This window comes from Trachurus japonicus, chromosome 17, assembly GCF_045865225.1.
Source record: "Trachurus japonicus isolate A0001 chromosome 17, Traja_1.0".
In the NCBI taxonomy this organism is placed as follows: domain Eukaryota; kingdom Metazoa; phylum Chordata; class Actinopteri; order Carangiformes; family Carangidae; genus Trachurus; species Trachurus japonicus.
The window spans coordinates 25,211,738-25,228,454 of NC_140923.1; the positions used below are offsets into that span (position 1 = coordinate 25,211,738).

The window sequence follows — 16,717 nt, forward strand, 5'->3', positions numbered from 1 at the left end:
CACAGGTAAAACAGGTCGGAAAAACACGAGTGGGTTGCCTGGAACGCTACAAAGTCATAAGTCGTGACTTGAAGCTGTAATTTACGGTTTCAAAAGCCTGCCGGATCGCTTACTTCTGCTTTAAGTGCATAAATCAAAGCATCAGTGTCCATTATAAGTGGACAATAAGCAGTTCACAATACCTATAAAATTAAAGCTCAGACACCAAACCTCCATCTTAATAACCAAATTTATTTCAAAACATCTGAACAAATGAGATGTTGGCCATTAAGCGAAACTGATGGCATCCTCCGTTCCACAGCGCTGGATCGGTACCTTACAGCTTCGGCGGGCCCTGCAAAGACAAGACATTAGTCACAACCCATCTTACAAAAAAATTCATAACACAACCAACAAAACATGAGAGATTACTAGCAAATACCAGAACTGTTCTGGACTCACTTTACATTTCAAATCACTGACAGTGTCTCTGGACTTTGAGTCCTGAGATCTGAGGACCACAGTACTGACATGACTGGGATACAACAAGACACAAGAGTTCAACTGTCACTGACAGTGGAGACTAACTCATGCCATTAGGTCCAAGACATGAAAAGGGTTCAAAGCTACACTTGGTCAAATATGAACCCCCATATGAACAGATAATACAGTTACACACAAAGGAGGATCAATAATCGTATCTTTGTGGTATGTTTAAATTTGTACAGATTGTATTAGTATAAGGCTATTGTGTTTTTTATACTACACAGCATTAAAAGTCATAACTTTTTCAGAATCTGGTTTTATTGCCAGGTATGTGTGAGCATACATACAAGGAATTTTTCTCCGGTTCAGAGCTACTCTCTAACCGACTACTACAGTACAAAAATAAAAGTTAATTTACAGGCTAGGAAGAATTCCCCCACTAGCATACATTTCACTGCAACCAATCCAATGCAACTGTAAACTACTTGGTTGCATCAAAATTTGATCATATTGATGGTACAGTTGAACCACTACCTTTTAGAGTTCACAATGTCTTGTGGTTACTGGGGGTGCACTGTATTTTACAAATGACTATTACAACTGCTGGGTTTTTATTTATTGCATTTCGGTCTATAAAATGTCAAAGGACAAGTATCTATTTGACATCAGAGTCATGGTTACATCTTCAAATCGCTAGCAGGCTTATGTTTACACTTTACCCCATTACACCCATAAGTAAACGGGCAGACATCCATAGCTTGGCTCATGTTTCCTCACCTATCGCAGCCTCCTGGCTTCTCTTTCAGACTCCAGAAGTGTGAGCACATCTCCCTCTCTGACTGGGCCCTTCACGTTCCTGATGATGGAACGGTTGCTGTCGTCCATGAACTCAACACGGACCTGCAGGTATGAATGATTAATTACGTTAAAAAACAGCAAGTCCTGGTTAAAATCTGCAACATGATGGTCGGCTCCATCACTGGCACTAGAACTGATGCAGTCAAAACTTCATGTGTACCCACCAACTGATCAGGTGGCTACATTTTACATAATAATATTATCATTTCAGTTATTATTCAAGCATAGCAAGTATCAGAAGATTCTCCAATTTCAAGCTCTTAAATGTACAAATTTACAAATGTTTCTGTTCAGGTGAACTTGCTGTCCAGTATATTGTAGTCTGCATTTTTCATATTTGACAGATTCTACAATTTTATTCAGCAGATCATAAAATATGGAATAGACAAATCAATAACACACTGTCAACAGTTGCAGCACTAATAATGAAGTATTCAGGTAACAATTATGGTTTTACCGGCTTCATCAACCTTGAAGCAGTGCTCATTTCAAATGGTATTCATTCATGTCCAATTAAATATTTGTTTCATTAACCTAACTAACCTAAAACACACAAGATATCCAGAATCTGTTTAAAATTAAGGATTCCTGTTATAACCTGAGAAGACCACTATTATTTGAGAAACCAAAGACTTGAACTACTGTAAAAAATCACTGTCTTTCTGTTAGAGGGGTTAACATTTGGAATAATTGTCCTGAAAATATTAAATTATGCTGTACTCTAGTCAGCTTTAAAAAACTTTATAAGATCATAATTTCTCGTTACAGTATGGAAAATTAAGTTCAATGATTTTGTACTATTTTGGGTTATGCGCTGTGTACAATTCTTTATTTTGTTGTGATCAGAAATTTAAGTGTACTGATTAATTTCTAATGTCTGTGATCTGATTCTATTGTATTAATGCGTATATACATTTTTTTCTATTTTATTTTAATTTTTTAAGGTAAAAGGGGTAGGGGTATATAAGCTTTGGCTTCAACCTACACCCTTTCGGTTATATAAGCTTGATATATACCGAAATAAATAAATTCATTCATTCATTGACATTCACATGTGGCATTTCTGAGGGGTTAACCAGTTACCAACAATTAAACACATTTATAAAAAGGTGACAGGCAAGGCAATAAAATACCCATTTCATACTGACCATAGCATGTAGATATGAATGGAGTGATGCTATAGCTGGAAGATTTTTTTTTTTTTAACCAAATACATTTCCTGTCTCCTTTACTCCTTAGCTGTATACTACAATATTTACAAACGTTTTAATCACTACATGATCCGGATCAAAGTATGAATGGATAAAAAATAATTTCCTGTCCAGGTGTTTATTCTGCTCATCATGTCTGGAAACCTGGAGCTGCAGATATATACATATTTGCTGAATTTACACAGCAACATGTTGTATCGTTGGTGTGCTCACAGCGAGGCTAACGTTAGACAGCATGTTTAGGACATTATATCAAATATCAATAAGCTGACGTGCAGACAGTCTGCAATACATAATACATTACATGAATACGTGTGAACACGTAATACTCGTGTTAATGTTAGTGGAGGTGCTCAGTACTTAGTAAGGAAAAGAAAACTGGACACAATCAGACGCCTCACGTTTCACAGAAGAAACGCCGACCCAGAGACATTAGCCACGTTAGCCACGTTAGCTTACCTGTGTACATTGTCCCTGGGAACCAGTTCTTCCGAGCACTTTGGTGACCTGAAAACACAACACAAGTTATATTACTTTTACAGCCTGAGAAACACGAGTTTGTGGGGTAACCTTCCCCAGTCCAGAGCAGTAACACCAGTCTCAGCGGGGCTGGTGGTGAAGCAGCAGACCGAGGCATGAACGGGCCTCCATGATGGAAGCACGAGAGCCCACGGGTCGTTCACTAATCACCGCGTAAAAAGCTCGTGTAACTCCAATGTTTCGGCACCGTATGACATATTAAGTGTTTCTGTAGCCGTCTATCCGACTAGTTTCGTTTACTTTCACAATATTAAACGTTTTCTTACTCTTGCGAGCTTGATCGGCTGCACGCGGCTGGCGTCCATGTTGTCAGGTTAGACCAGAAAGGAAGTCACGTGGTGCGCGGACCGTATATATCCCTACTGAAATCTTTTACTTTATTTGGATTTTTATATTTTTTATTAAATTATGATTGAATTAAAACAATTATAATAACACCGATATACTATAAACACAGAAAAACGTATAGCCTAAATAAATGAAAAAAATAAAATTTAATTTTATACAGGCACTTCCTTTTCCGCTACATTGGGAAATACCATTCACATGAGCCTCCGTGGGTGGCGACATGGGCCATACCATTATTTTCTGTGTCTGTATTTTTTACAGTCTATGGTCTGTACACTAAATTTCACCTTTAAATGTAAAGTAGGCTACCATCCACAGATAAAATGTTCCTGCATTGTTTTGCCAACTGTTATTTAATGTTTTGTGTTATATATGAATTCTCCCAGCATTCGAACAATAGGGACGGACGAGAGTTTCACTATATATATCTAATTTTTCATAGTATGAATATATGAATTACTATTTTGATACAGTTCACACGTCTTTGGATGTCTGCAACAACAAACCACAGTCCATTTAGCTACCTGTTTTATAAAGATGTGTGACAATTGAAAGGGGAAACTTGAAAACTGAGTAGAGAAACAGAATGACAACTTCTGAAGCCTAAATCCATCATACACCAGGGGTGATTGAATGGCTTGATGACCAGATAACTAATCTCAACCCAGTCTGAGATAAAGTAGCCTAGAAGATACTTGAGGATCGAAACTCCAAATGAGGGGATGTCTTGTCTTGTTTTGGAAATTGGTGTTTATCTCTTTATTAAATTACAGACAGTAGATGAATCAAGGCCAAATATATAGCTGTTCTATCTGCACATGGTGGCACAAGCACATTATTGAGACACCTTATGTTCCCTTTAATTTGTCACCTGTCTGTACATAGGCTACAAGAAAATAGGCTACATGCTCATTAGGCTGTTCTGAAGATCATGTTATGTTATTAGTGTGCGTTTCCTTATTCAGTATTATTTTATCAGAATTTTGCTTTAATTTTTTTATTATTTAATTTATTTTTATTTTTTTCATTTGATTATTTATTTTGGGTGTGCTTTTATTTTAAAATCACCAAAAATATTTAAGTTTTGGCAGAGATGAATTCCAAACAGGGATTTGATTGTGAAGAATTAGAAAGGGAAACATACATAGGCCTACTAAAAAAAAGACAAAAAACATATCAATTCTGCTGAATCATAGTTTATTTATAGGTACAAGTGTAGAAGAACTGGGCTTGAGCTAGCTTGTGTAATCTACCGATACTGTATAAAATCCCTGCAATAAAGCTCTCCATAGCCTCGTTAGCAATGCAATACTGCCATCACATCACTCCCTCTGCCTTTCCTCCTCTCTCTGAACTCAAAGCCTTAAATCACAACACTAATCCTTGTGAACAGTATTTTTAACTTGTGTTTGACAGAAAGAACAGCAATAGGATTAGAGAATCAGCGAGGAAGCTGAGTCCCTAACTCATGCAGTTGATCTTCTTGCACGCTGAGAGACAAGCACGGGAGCTCTTACTTCATCTTTATTTCAACCTGTAAGCAGAATTTTTCAAAGGACAACATCATGCTTAAATGAAGATCTTGTGGAGTCGTGTTTTTATTGTTTTTTTTCCTGACTTGATCTGAACTCAGTGCAGGAGGTTTCTGTTTGGTTTGTCTTCTAAGCCTGTCACGATGGAGCCTAAGAGGCCAAAGTTGAAAGTCCTGAAGAAACGTCGCTCTAGTCTTTTTGCGACAGTAAAACGGGAAGTTAGTTTTTCACAAAGCGTTGAAGAACAGGAGTACGAATTCCCTTTTTCGCAGGACAGCTCGGTGAAACCATGGACATCTATGGACAACCTTGATGCTCCTGATGAGGAAGACGACGAGGCTATAGAAGCGCCGAACCCAAGGCACACATCATCACACATCGTCAACCTCAATGTGGGCGGAAAGGTGTTTCACATCCCGAAACATTTGGTCCTACGATACCCAAAAACCAGGCTCGGCGTCCTTGCCCTCTGTGATGATCCAGTCAAACGCCTTACACTCTGTGACGATTACAGTGTTCAGAATGACGAGTTCTTTTTTGACAGGGACCCCATGTTTTTCCACTACATTTTCCACTTTTACTGTAGTAATGTCCTGTGGGTTATGGACAGTCTTTGTCCCATCAACTTTGAGGAAGAGATGAAGTTCTGGGGATTGAAACTGAAGGACACTTCAAGGTGTGCTGTGGATACCTGGCCTTTTACTGTTTGTGTGCTGCGAACTTGATTCTGACAAGTAGCTCTTGTAAATACTGATGATAATTCTCCTCTTCTTTTACTCAGGTGCTGTCGGATTCTGTTTGAAGAGAAAGTGGATGACATTAGAGACCAACTGAAGGTCAACCAGGAGCTGATCGACGAGATTAAACCTCACCAGGACGATGAGGGATACAAGGCCATGTTTCTTGGAGGCTTTCGAAAGGCTCTCTGGGACCTGATGGAGAATCCCTACTCTTCGCTGTCAGCCAAGGCCTTTGCTGTGTTTTCCAGTCTCTTCGTGCTCATCTCTATTGTTGCCATGACCATGAATACAGTGAAAGAGCTCAGGCAGTATAAACTTGCCGGCAAAACCTACATGGAGTGTATAGAGATTGCTTCCATCCTTTTCTTCACCACAGAGTACTTTCTGCGTTTATTCACCACATCCGACATCAAACATTTTGTGAAGAGTGCCCTCAACTTTGTTGATTTGGTGGCTGTGATGCCCTACTTCATCCAGATCATTTTTGAGGTGTTTGTTATAAATACAGAAGACGCCAGTGCACAGGAAGATTTAAAAACCATGGCAAGGGTCAGTAAAGTCAGCAAGGTGCTCAAGGTCGTCAAGCTGATGCGCATCTTCCGTATCCTGAAGCTTGCTCGTCATTCCACAGGCATGAGAGCATTCGGTTTCACCATCCGCCAGTGCTCTGAGCAGGTATGGAGAAATATAATAAAAACTAAATAAAATACATGTGATGCAATACCTTTAACACTTAAAACTCCCAGATACATGAATCACAGATGTAGTGTTGTTTCTCACGCACAGAAGAAAACAGTATACAACTGAAAAGCTAGCCTGTTAGCAGCTAGGAGGTAGCGAAAGATAGCAGGGCAATCAGACGCTCACAAAGCAGCTATTTCTTTCAGCTGATGAAGACCCAAAATAGCACTTGCTACATGTCCAGAAACCTGACTCCAGAATAATGCTTCTGTTTCTCCACATGTGCCAGGTGTTATTTACATCGACATTTTGTGAAAAACGTAATAATTTAATAATTTCTCAAGGCGATGATGATGATATTGAAATGTCAACATCATCTTTGTGGGAGGAAAAGTATCACAGAGAAAGGTTGACAGGTTTCATGTACATGTGGTTAGTAGTTAGTTAGCAGTTTTTGGTAGCTTCTGTTCATATGGACCTGTAGTGCTGAAAATATTGTATGCACTTTTTATCAATATGCAGGTATTCTAGGTATGTCATAATGATAATTAACATGTGACCTGATTGGTGACCCAAAGATTTATACATGTAGTAATTTCCAACTATGAATGGGTATTTTTGTTGACACATAATGATTTCTCTCATTGTTTAGGTGTGCTGTCTGTTTCTGTTCATTGCCATGGGCATCTTCACCTTCTCTGCTCTGATGCACTCTGTGGAAGTGGATCAGCCCGGGACACCATTCAGCAGCATACCTGATGCCTGGTGGTGGGCAGCGGTAAGTAAGATCAACTTACAATTACCCATAATCTGGTATATCAGTGACTTGGCAATAAAATTAGCTGGATTCAAATGTTGTAATAATTTATGTCAGTTTTCCCCTGTCCTACATTTTTCCGCAACCTTGAGCATGTTGTAAGTCAAGGAAAAATGGGATCAAGCCATGATGGATGCGGCAAAATCCATCTTAAGTTGCACTTGACTACATATTCATATGATGCCAGGTAACACCTGAATTGGCCCTGAGCTTAATGGAGCAGGAAACGGTGTCTTTATCATTTAGAGGATTGGGCCAGCTCTTGTGGCTGCTACTTAGATTCTTCCGGATCAGTTAACTTGGTTATGAACCTTGCTAAGCTGTTCCTCTTGACTGTGCTGAGGAGACTGATGAGAAGCTCAGTAGGGGGTGTGTCAGTATGATCAAGCAGTGCTGTGCATTTCAGGTGTCAAGGATTAGGCCTACTGGGATTTGTGCTGCCTGTCTAGTCAGACCAAGACAGAAGTGCACATGGCAGGGCAGTGCTATTTCCGTGCTTCTACCTAGCAGTGCATTCATAAAAAGACTGTATTTAAAGATACGCTGAATAATGTCTTTTTGTGAATGAAAGGTTGGCTTAATAGAGTTTTATATAAATGTTTAGAGCAGGAAAAAATAAGATGAACAAGATAGACATGGCCTTTGCAGATTTGAAGAACTGGCAAGGACCAAATTGTCCTGTGGTTACGCAGCAGCTTCTGTTTTTATCTTTGACACAAATCACTGATTCATTCAGCAGCAGATCTCTCACACCATGGTCCACAAAACAAATGTGTACTTAAATCGATAATTATTTCAGGTTTCACTATGTATGCTCCACTAAGGAAATGAGTATGAGTGATAGGTGTTATGTAAGCTCAACCAGTGGTTTAGGTTCTGTTTCACCTCATAACTAAATTTCACAAGCCAAATGTTATAAAGAGAAGTGATTACATTTTTCTGATGTTTGTTGTGATGGTCAGAATAATAATATTAACAATTTTGCAGAATTTCATTACATTTTTAAATGGACAGGCATCAGTGTCACTGCACATCACCAAGCTATTTCTCTGTGTTTTTCCACTTGGTTTTCAGTTATCTGGTGGCAGCTGTGAACTTAGATGTGTCTAATCCTCTATAATACGCTGTAATGCGTCTTGTTTGTGGCCAGAGACAGTGATTGCTTTCAAGAGATGGAAAGTGTTGCAGTACATTTCTGAAAGTTTTGTTTGATCCTGCTCGCTCCCAACTTGAAATGTTTTAAATGCTTAGTAATTAAGAAATATTTTAAGTAATGGATTCTCATAAAGCTTTGGCCAAAGGTCACTCTGGGACAGGATGTAAAGCATCATGATGATGAAAAAAAGAGAAATCCCACTTTTTGTTTTCCAGCATGCTCTAAATACATACAAAAACAAAAAAACACAAGTAAAAAGCTCAGTTCAGATGATGCGAGCAAGATGGCTGACATTACTCTTGTCTTCCTACAGGTGAGCATCTCCACTGTGGGCTATGGAGATGTCGTCCCTATCTCCTATCTTGGCCGCTGTGTGGCATTCGGCTGCATCTCGTTTGGCATCATCCTCAATGGCATGCCCATCTCCATTCTGTTCAACAAGTTCTCAGACTACTACGCCAAGCTGAAAGAACAGGAATACACGTTTTCAAACACAGAGCGCAGCTTCCAGCTTAAGAAACGTCTGAGGCGCAAGTTTGACAACTGCTTCGAACCCCAGCAAGACGAGTCCGACGACGACATACACTACCGCCCTGGCGGAATGCAAACCATCCGTGAGAGCGAGGATTGAGAGAAGCTGCCTGGTCGCTAACCCTAAATGGCCTTACCACCCATGGGTGTAGAAATCATCTGCCTCCAACTCCAAGCCTTTGTGAGTTGAGATAAACAATCTAAGGGGGGGGAAAATGAGGCGGCAGCAAGTTGAGATAAGCTTTAAGCCTCAGCTTTATAGTCATTGCTGTTTGCACGCGATGGGTGATGACTCCTCTGTCAAATAGACAAGACGCTCCCACTAGACAGCTTGTTATCTGTCTCCAAGAATAGCACCCGGGCTGAAACTAATTCTGGTGAAACTGAAATAGATGTTCTACACAAGGAGGTCAAGAAGTAACATTATTAATAAAACAATGTTACACTGATCACTTTGAAGGGAGTGAGATGCTTGCGAAGTGCTATTAATGAACTGTTTTGGACAAACACACGGTCTCTGATGTGTTACTAGACAGTCCTGATACTGCACGCAACAAACAGCATAACTTTGATTTCAGTGTTCTGTAACATAATATACTTGACTGTCTCTGTCCTCCACTGTACAAGCGATGAGAACCTCTCAGATTTGTGCACCGGAGAGAGATTCAACATCACTGCAAAGCCCTCCCTTTGTGTGCCATGTGTCAGGTGTAAGTGGCAATCTCCAGGAAACCACACCTTGTTTTTTTTTGTCGGCCCAGTTGTGCTCTGGACTGTACATAAGTGGGAGGGCGGGCACCACAGGGGTTGTGTCAGTAGCTATGGACAGCATGAGTGTAATTTCGTTCCCAGGGATTACCAGGATTTCCGCTTTGAACTTCTTTCCTGGTCAGTCGAGGGCAGAAGTCAACTGGGCTCTGTGCTATTTCAGTCGCACAGAAAATCTGATCAACTGCGCACAATCTGGTCCTATTTATACGGAATACGTGATAGCACATCAATTAGGTAGGAAAATTGAGATAAGAAACAATAGAGCCATATACTTGTGGTCCAGCAGGTCAGATGTTTGGCACTGTCAAATGCTGGACTGCAGATATCAGGATCAAGCACCACCCAGTTCTATAGCAAGAACAGCCGGCACCATGTGCTGACTGTATATTTAGCTCCTTAGCTAAGATCATTAAACCAACTCCTGTCCTAGATAACAGTTCTTCAAAGACCCTAAGCAAAGTTAGCAGTTATCGTATCACAGACATATTAAAGCAGAAGTAAGCGATCCGGTCGTTTTGGCTAGCTTCTTGTCAGCCGATGGAGTTAGCAGTCCCCGCCCTCGTCCCTACGTCACCACATTCACGCGCATCCCTTGGCTGCACACACAGAGAGGACCGCCCCTTTATGCCGTTCTCTCTCCTCATTGGATAAAGGTTGTAGGATACAAGGAAAGTTTTCTCCTCGGCTTACAGCAGAGCAGAGTGACTGACAGACCCATGTTTCAGACCAAACACTCTATAAGTGATTGCTGTCGGAAGATAGAACTATTTAAGATAAACATTCCGCTTACTTCTGCTTTAACCTATAACTACACCTGTTTTGGTCACCTCTGATTTGCAAAAATGAAGATCATAAAGTATTTCACATTTGTTTCACACATAAGAAACACTATAAGAGACAGTATTGCAGGTTCAGTGAGTTATTGAGTGAATCATCAGTTTCATCAGTATAAAAACACTTTACACTTTACTCACTTGACATTTTTCCTGACGCAATAACTTGGTTTTGTTTGTGGAGTTGCTGGTTGAAATCTGTCAATCTACCTTACACCTCTTTTGCGTGAACTATTGTTACTGTATGAATGTGATTAAAAACTGCATTGGTTAAAAAAAATGCAAACGAAAGGTAACACAGGTCAAGGGCTTTTTATTTAGCTTTGTTTTAGTAATTAAATTAATTTCATTCCTTTCTCGGAGTAGAAACGTATTATTTAGTGACTGTAGAGAATCCTAAATGTCATTAATTTTCTTTATTATGCATTAACAAAACAGTAACACATACTATGCTATACAAACTGGAAACCTTGTCAAACACATTTTATTATGCATTAAAAAGTATACCTCTTATTACTCATCAAAAAAGGAAAAAGGAGATTTCTGGCTGAATTAAAAAAAAATCTCTTCTTCATAGCACTCTTGTATTGTTATTTTGCTTTAAAATCAACCTGAGAGCGAGGTATGTGCCTATTAACAGACACTTGTCTCATTCATCTGAGGGACGATGCTCCTGTCTAATAGCATTACAGGATAAGGTATTGGGAGAGATGCCAGTGGTTTAATAGTGTCGTCAGCATCAATTAAAACTCAAGAGAACTGACTGGGGGATTTTGGCTGTCTCGTGTGACTGAGGCCCGACCGAGTAGACAGGAATAGATGCAGTCAAAAGGGACATTGGGGAAAGGTCAGACAGACACAAAGACAGATACAAAAAGATGAATCAAGAACGGATTCGACTAAAGTTATTGTTCATAAAAAGCTAATATTTGATATATAATATATGTGATTTAATTGGTGCAGACAGACCCGCAGTGCCCCAAACATGGTACCTGGCATCATTTTCTTCAAATAATCTCAAAGCAAGAAGAGTCTCTGAGTAATAGCAATTGCAAATTGATACTGAAAAAGCTCACAGACCAGTTCTACTGTATATTGACTCTCCTTTTAGCTGCAAACTGCTCTACTGGGTTCAACAGCAAGTTGTGAGTCTGTCTGCTGTTTAGTGCTTGGCTAGATTACTGTACATCTTCTTTTTATTTTATCAGAGCTACAAACAAAGATGCTGAGATCTATACTCAGACTTAACCAAGACATTAAGGCTAAAGACGATAATGCCAAAACAACGAGCTGAAAGACACTAAAACCCCCCCACCGGTGATAATCCTGCAGATCTTTGAAAAGACACACGAGATTTGTTTGTGAAACTACAGACATAGATGTGTCCTTTTGTTTAGGAAAGATATGGAAGATTTTACATCTGTGACCCTGAAGTGCAAAACAAAGCGAAATCGGCAGGAGACATGAACACCATGACATTTCAGAAAACAACTCACAAGGACGGTTCACAGTTGACATTTTCTTGGATTCAATTTTGCACTGATGTAGTTTGCTTAATATCTGTGTGGAAAATATCTGGGGGAATTAACTCAATACTGTTAATGAGCAGCATTGACATTAACCCCCTCTGCAAGACATAAAACACATGAATCAGTGAGGTGAAAGAAATTAAGTTAGACTGATATTTACAACTGTGTTTACCGCTCAGCGCAGCAGCTGGGCAGAGTCATTACTCAGCAGTGATATCGTCATTAGAGGTTAAAATGCCAAGCATAGCCAGAAGTACATTTAAGACATTAAAGTGCCACCTTTCATGTTTTTTCAATGGCACTGGAAATATGAAACAGTCATCACTGGCGTGTTTATGCAGCTACAGTATGGCCTGAGGTGACCATGTGTGTGAATAGTTGCGTCAATATCCTTGACATCTTTTTGCCCGTCGCACTGTGTTCCAATTAGCTCCTATCCCTCAAGATGTGTCAAGATAAGGTTTAAAGCAACATTCACATTCAAGGAAAATTATTCACCGTCATAACTTTCAACTTTCAATTTCAAACAAACATTGAGCAGCTTAGGGACGCTTCTGAATTAAAAAACAATAATATAAGGTTGTGATCTGCAAACACCGGGATTATTAACAGTCGAACAGATTGAAATGCATCTTGGTTTTACTGCTTTTCTCAATCAAGGCCCAAACTCAGACCTCAACCTGTTGGAGCTATGTGATTATCTTATGACGCTCCACCCAAACTGATTCACAGTATTTCTTGCGTGATACTTTGAGATAGTCTTTCTCAAATCTCAACCACAGTTTCAACCTTGAGGAGACTTTGCCTCACTATCATTCTGAGCTCCAGATCAGAACATGCCTTTCCCTCACCAAGGCTGAATACATGTTTCTAACAACCTGTGGCCTCAGCATTTTGGAAACTGTAACTGTGGGCAACACAATGAATATATAAACCCCTTCATGTACCCCTCATAAGTCACTGTCTCCGCACTCCCAACATCATTCAGTTCCTGCCTCTACGGACCAACTGAGGAGCAGCAACACATCATACAATGGCCACTGCAAAGAATTTGGTGTCTCTGATGATGGTGCTTGTGGCTGCAGCTTGTACGGTTCAAGCAGAGGAGAGGATTAAGATGTGTGGGAGGGAGTTGATACGTCTGGCCGTCTCATCCTGTGGGAACTCACGGCTGAGGAGAAGCATCCCGGACGCAGAACTGGGCCAGCAGCAGCAGCAGCAGCAGCTCGCTCCACACCGTAAGTGCTCTAAGTTACATTGTTAAACATCATGTGCATTGGTTGGGAGACACTCCTTGCAACATTGCCCCATGCAGCATTAAGTCAAATTTACCATTTTAATAATTTAAAGCTACATTTGAGAAATGCACAGCCTATATAACTGTCTTTGTTGCTGTGTAGGAGTTGTCTTTCTTTGTTTGTTATATGATTTGAGTTCAGTGTTTTCCAGTCATCATTTTAAACTCCACATATCTTTCCTTCTCTTCTGCGCAGGGGAACTCGATGCCTCCACGGAGGAGCACTGGGCTACAGAGACAGTGGACATCCTTCCAGAGTCCGACGAGACGAAGGGTGTCCTCTCCTTGGCTCCTCACTGGTACCCCCTGTCCTCCCGGATCAGACGAAGTGCTGGGAGAATATCTGATATCTGCTGCGAGAAAGGATGCAGCATGAAAGAGCTGATACAGTTTTGTTAGACCTGGCTATCACATCAAAAAATGCAGTTTTGAAGTCTTAGATTGGTCTGTGTTGCGAGTTTAATAGATGCCTTCACCAAGTTGCTGAATGCTTGAGAATAAAAAGAGTAAAACAAATATGAAAATACTTTTTCTCTATTTTCAGTGATGACACACTGCACATTAGAAATAATAAATGCCTGATTATATTTAATCAAATTATTGAGTATGTCATTAAGCAGAGCAAAAAATAAATCACAAGGTTTTACTGACAGATTGTCAAAACGAAAAGATCATTTTGTACTAAAGTAATTTATTATCCTTTCATTATTGAAGGAAAAATTAATACATTGTTTGATAACTATCAATGAATTTTATTTATCTGTGATATCTCAGCTGTTTTGTGAAGGTTGATCATGGTTCACAACTTCTCTGATGTAATGTCAATGCAATGCACTAAGTTACTCTTGGGTATAGTATTTACAACACCAGTATTGATTTGTTGTCAATCTGAAAATAAACTTTTGAAAAGCAAATGAGTCAAACTAAATGAGATTTTCAAGTATATACAATAATATACGATAAAAACTACACTTGATTAATAACAGCGTGAATGCAGTTACCAGCACCGGTACTTGCTCTGATAGTGCTAAATCGGATTGAGGCCATTGGCTGAGCCATTCAGCTCCATAACAACAGAAATAATCTCTGTAACGCAGCCACTTCCTCACACTGACGGGTGTATAATTCTCTCAATGGATAATCAAATATTCTTCTGATTATCTGCCACTCTATACTGCAGCCGTCCTAAATGACTCCTAATAGCAAATGAAATCAGCCTACAGTGACTGATTGGTTAATTGGTTTTATTTGGGGATGGATGGATGGATGGATTGTGTTGTGCGTACAATTTGTTTCTGAGAAACTAGTTTTATTTTCTGCGTTATCTGACTAAACACCCTAAGATTAATGTTAAATTCAGATCAAGTTGGAAGCAGATGACACTGTCTGGAAGGTTTTTAGATACAAAGAGAAAACAACAGTCAGACAATGTTTTGAACAGTTGGCCACATCTGGCTAACTGCTGCCAGCCATAAAACTGGCTCTACTCTTTGAAGACAATAAACCAATCTCTACCCTGTGTCCTCCATCCTGTTGAAACAATGCATTCTGTATAATGGCAAGGAGTCAGAAAGTGGGTAAGTAAGCCAATGCCATTTGAGGGCATTTCATCTTGGATGGAGGAGTCAAATATATAAACTAAATTACAAATTAATATAGGTCACATTCTACAGATCTGTAGTTTCCAATTAATTTCCCAATGTTTCCTGGAAAATTATTACATCTGATGCTAATTGAAGGGAAAAATGAGGACAATGAACATTGCCAATTAATTAATCTCTATAGTATAAAACAAACGAGAGGATTTCAAACTCTGGGCTACAACTTTAACCTGTTTCTATTGATTTTTTTTTTTTTTTTTAATGAGTAAGAGTATGAGTAAGTTTATAACATTAAAGGTACACTGAATTATTCATGAGCAGTTTCTATAAGCAGCATAGACAAAGTCACAGAAAGACTTCATACTGTGTTTAAAACCAGCACCTTCCTTTCTATGATTTTTAAAGAGATACTGTGATATTTATTTTCAATCTGCATTGAGAATAGTAATATCCTCAAAAATGTCAATCTCAATATAAAACTGCAAAACTTGAAACGGCAGTAACTTACTTTCATTCTTTTTCTTTTTTTTACCGCGTGTTTCCCTCTAGTAGTTGTTCATTCATTTGTTTGTAATTATGATTCATTTTTTGGATGTGCAAAAATGTAAAATTGGTCCACAAACATTCAGTGCAACATAGATGGAGAATAATTCCTGAGAAAGTCAACAGTAGCTCAAAAACCCAAAACAACATTATCTCTATAGTGGCAAGGATATTATTATTTATATTCTACAGAAACTTTTAGCTCTTTTACTGTAATAGATAAACATTGGAGGGAGAGCAGGAGAGGGCAGGATGTGATTTGACAGAGCAGTTTCATGCAGTGTCTCATGTTAACCAGCAGAGAGTGACAGATATCTATATATTTTACTGTAAATGACGTACCTTCTGCACCGCTCTCTGTCCGGCAGCAGCACTCGCCTCGCACTGCTGACACCAAAGAGATGCTTCCTCCAGCCAAGTCAAGGATGTAAGTTTTGAATTCTAATGTCACTGTATAAAGTTGCATTTCCTCCCCTTTTTCCCTTCCTTTCCCTGCCATGACGATCAGTCTCTCTGTGCTCATTACTGCAAAAATGCTCAATCTCCTCAAGTGACTGAGGTGATCCCTGTGACAAGGGGAGAAATCTGATCAGAGGACACTCCTAGGCCTCAGCCCATCATTATTCGGTACAATGTGAGATGACAAACACACGGCTGCATGGGGCCTCTTTGATGGGCTTCTCCCCGTGCCCGTTTTATAAACTGAAAAGCTGCTAAACTGAATAATGGCAACGAGATCCGAGCCTCTCTCTCTCTCCTTCTGTCTTTCTATCTCTTTGTGTCTAGTTCCAGTTCGCAAGCGAAGCAGCAGGACAGAACAGCACCTTCACTGAGTGCCAGCAGCGCAGCTCTGCTCACACACAGGCATGAGCACTCATACACAAACACATGGGAACACACACAAGCTCATCAGGCATGTGTGTGTGTGTGTGTGGACTGGTGGGTGTCAATTTGCATGTAAATGAAATGGCTCTCAGTGCTCTTGTTTCCAACAGTAAAAGTGTCAAGGCTAAGGATGCTATATTTGGTGTGTGTGTGTGTGTGTATGTGTGGTTCATGTTTTGATGTGTATGCTCTGCATGTGTCAGTGTTTGCACATACTGTGTGCATGTGCTCTGCATAAATGGTTGTGTGCGTGGGTTTAGAAGCCCGGGAAACCCATCTGAAGTCCATGTCTATACTTACACTATACTTACACTCATTACACCACTTGTCTTGTTTGTTTGTGTGCTTTATTCTATAACCAGTGAACACATGTGTGTTT

The 16,717-nt window shown here is 39.7% G+C and overlaps 3 protein-coding genes across 3 annotated transcripts; 2 read left to right on the top strand and 1 right to left on the bottom strand.

The window, feature by feature from the left end:
- Positions 1-211: 211 nt before the first annotated feature.
- On the bottom strand, positions 212-3,385 carry rps28 (ribosomal protein S28). Its single transcript, XM_085804207.1, has 4 exons — positions 3,341-3,385; positions 2,994-3,041; positions 1,243-1,365; positions 212-334 (listed from the first exon to the last, which is right to left on the bottom strand). Exons 1-3 carry the CDS (start codon positions 3,377-3,379, stop codon positions 1,243-1,245), a joined length of 210 nt encoding a protein of 69 aa, XP_085660333.1. The 5' UTR covers positions 3,380-3,385; the 3' UTR covers positions 212-334.
- Positions 3,386-4,725: 1,340 nt separating this feature from the next.
- On the top strand, positions 4,726-10,147 carry LOC146970681 (potassium voltage-gated channel subfamily V member 2). The gene is made up of 4 exons (XM_085804208.1): positions 4,726-5,630; positions 5,736-6,369; positions 7,028-7,153; positions 8,662-10,147. Exons 1-4 carry the CDS (start codon positions 5,098-5,100, stop codon positions 8,977-8,979), a joined length of 1,611 nt encoding a protein of 536 aa, XP_085660334.1. The 5' UTR covers positions 4,726-5,097; the 3' UTR covers positions 8,980-10,147.
- Positions 10,148-12,952: 2,805 nt separating this feature from the next.
- Positions 12,953-14,206, top strand: insl3 (insulin-like 3 (Leydig cell)). Its single transcript, XM_085804217.1, has 2 exons — positions 12,953-13,250; positions 13,506-14,206. The coding sequence occupies exons 1-2, from the start codon at positions 13,046-13,048 to the stop codon at positions 13,706-13,708; spliced, it is 408 nt and encodes a 135-aa protein (XP_085660343.1). The 5' UTR covers positions 12,953-13,045; the 3' UTR covers positions 13,709-14,206.
- Positions 14,207-16,717: the final 2,511 nt, after the last annotated feature.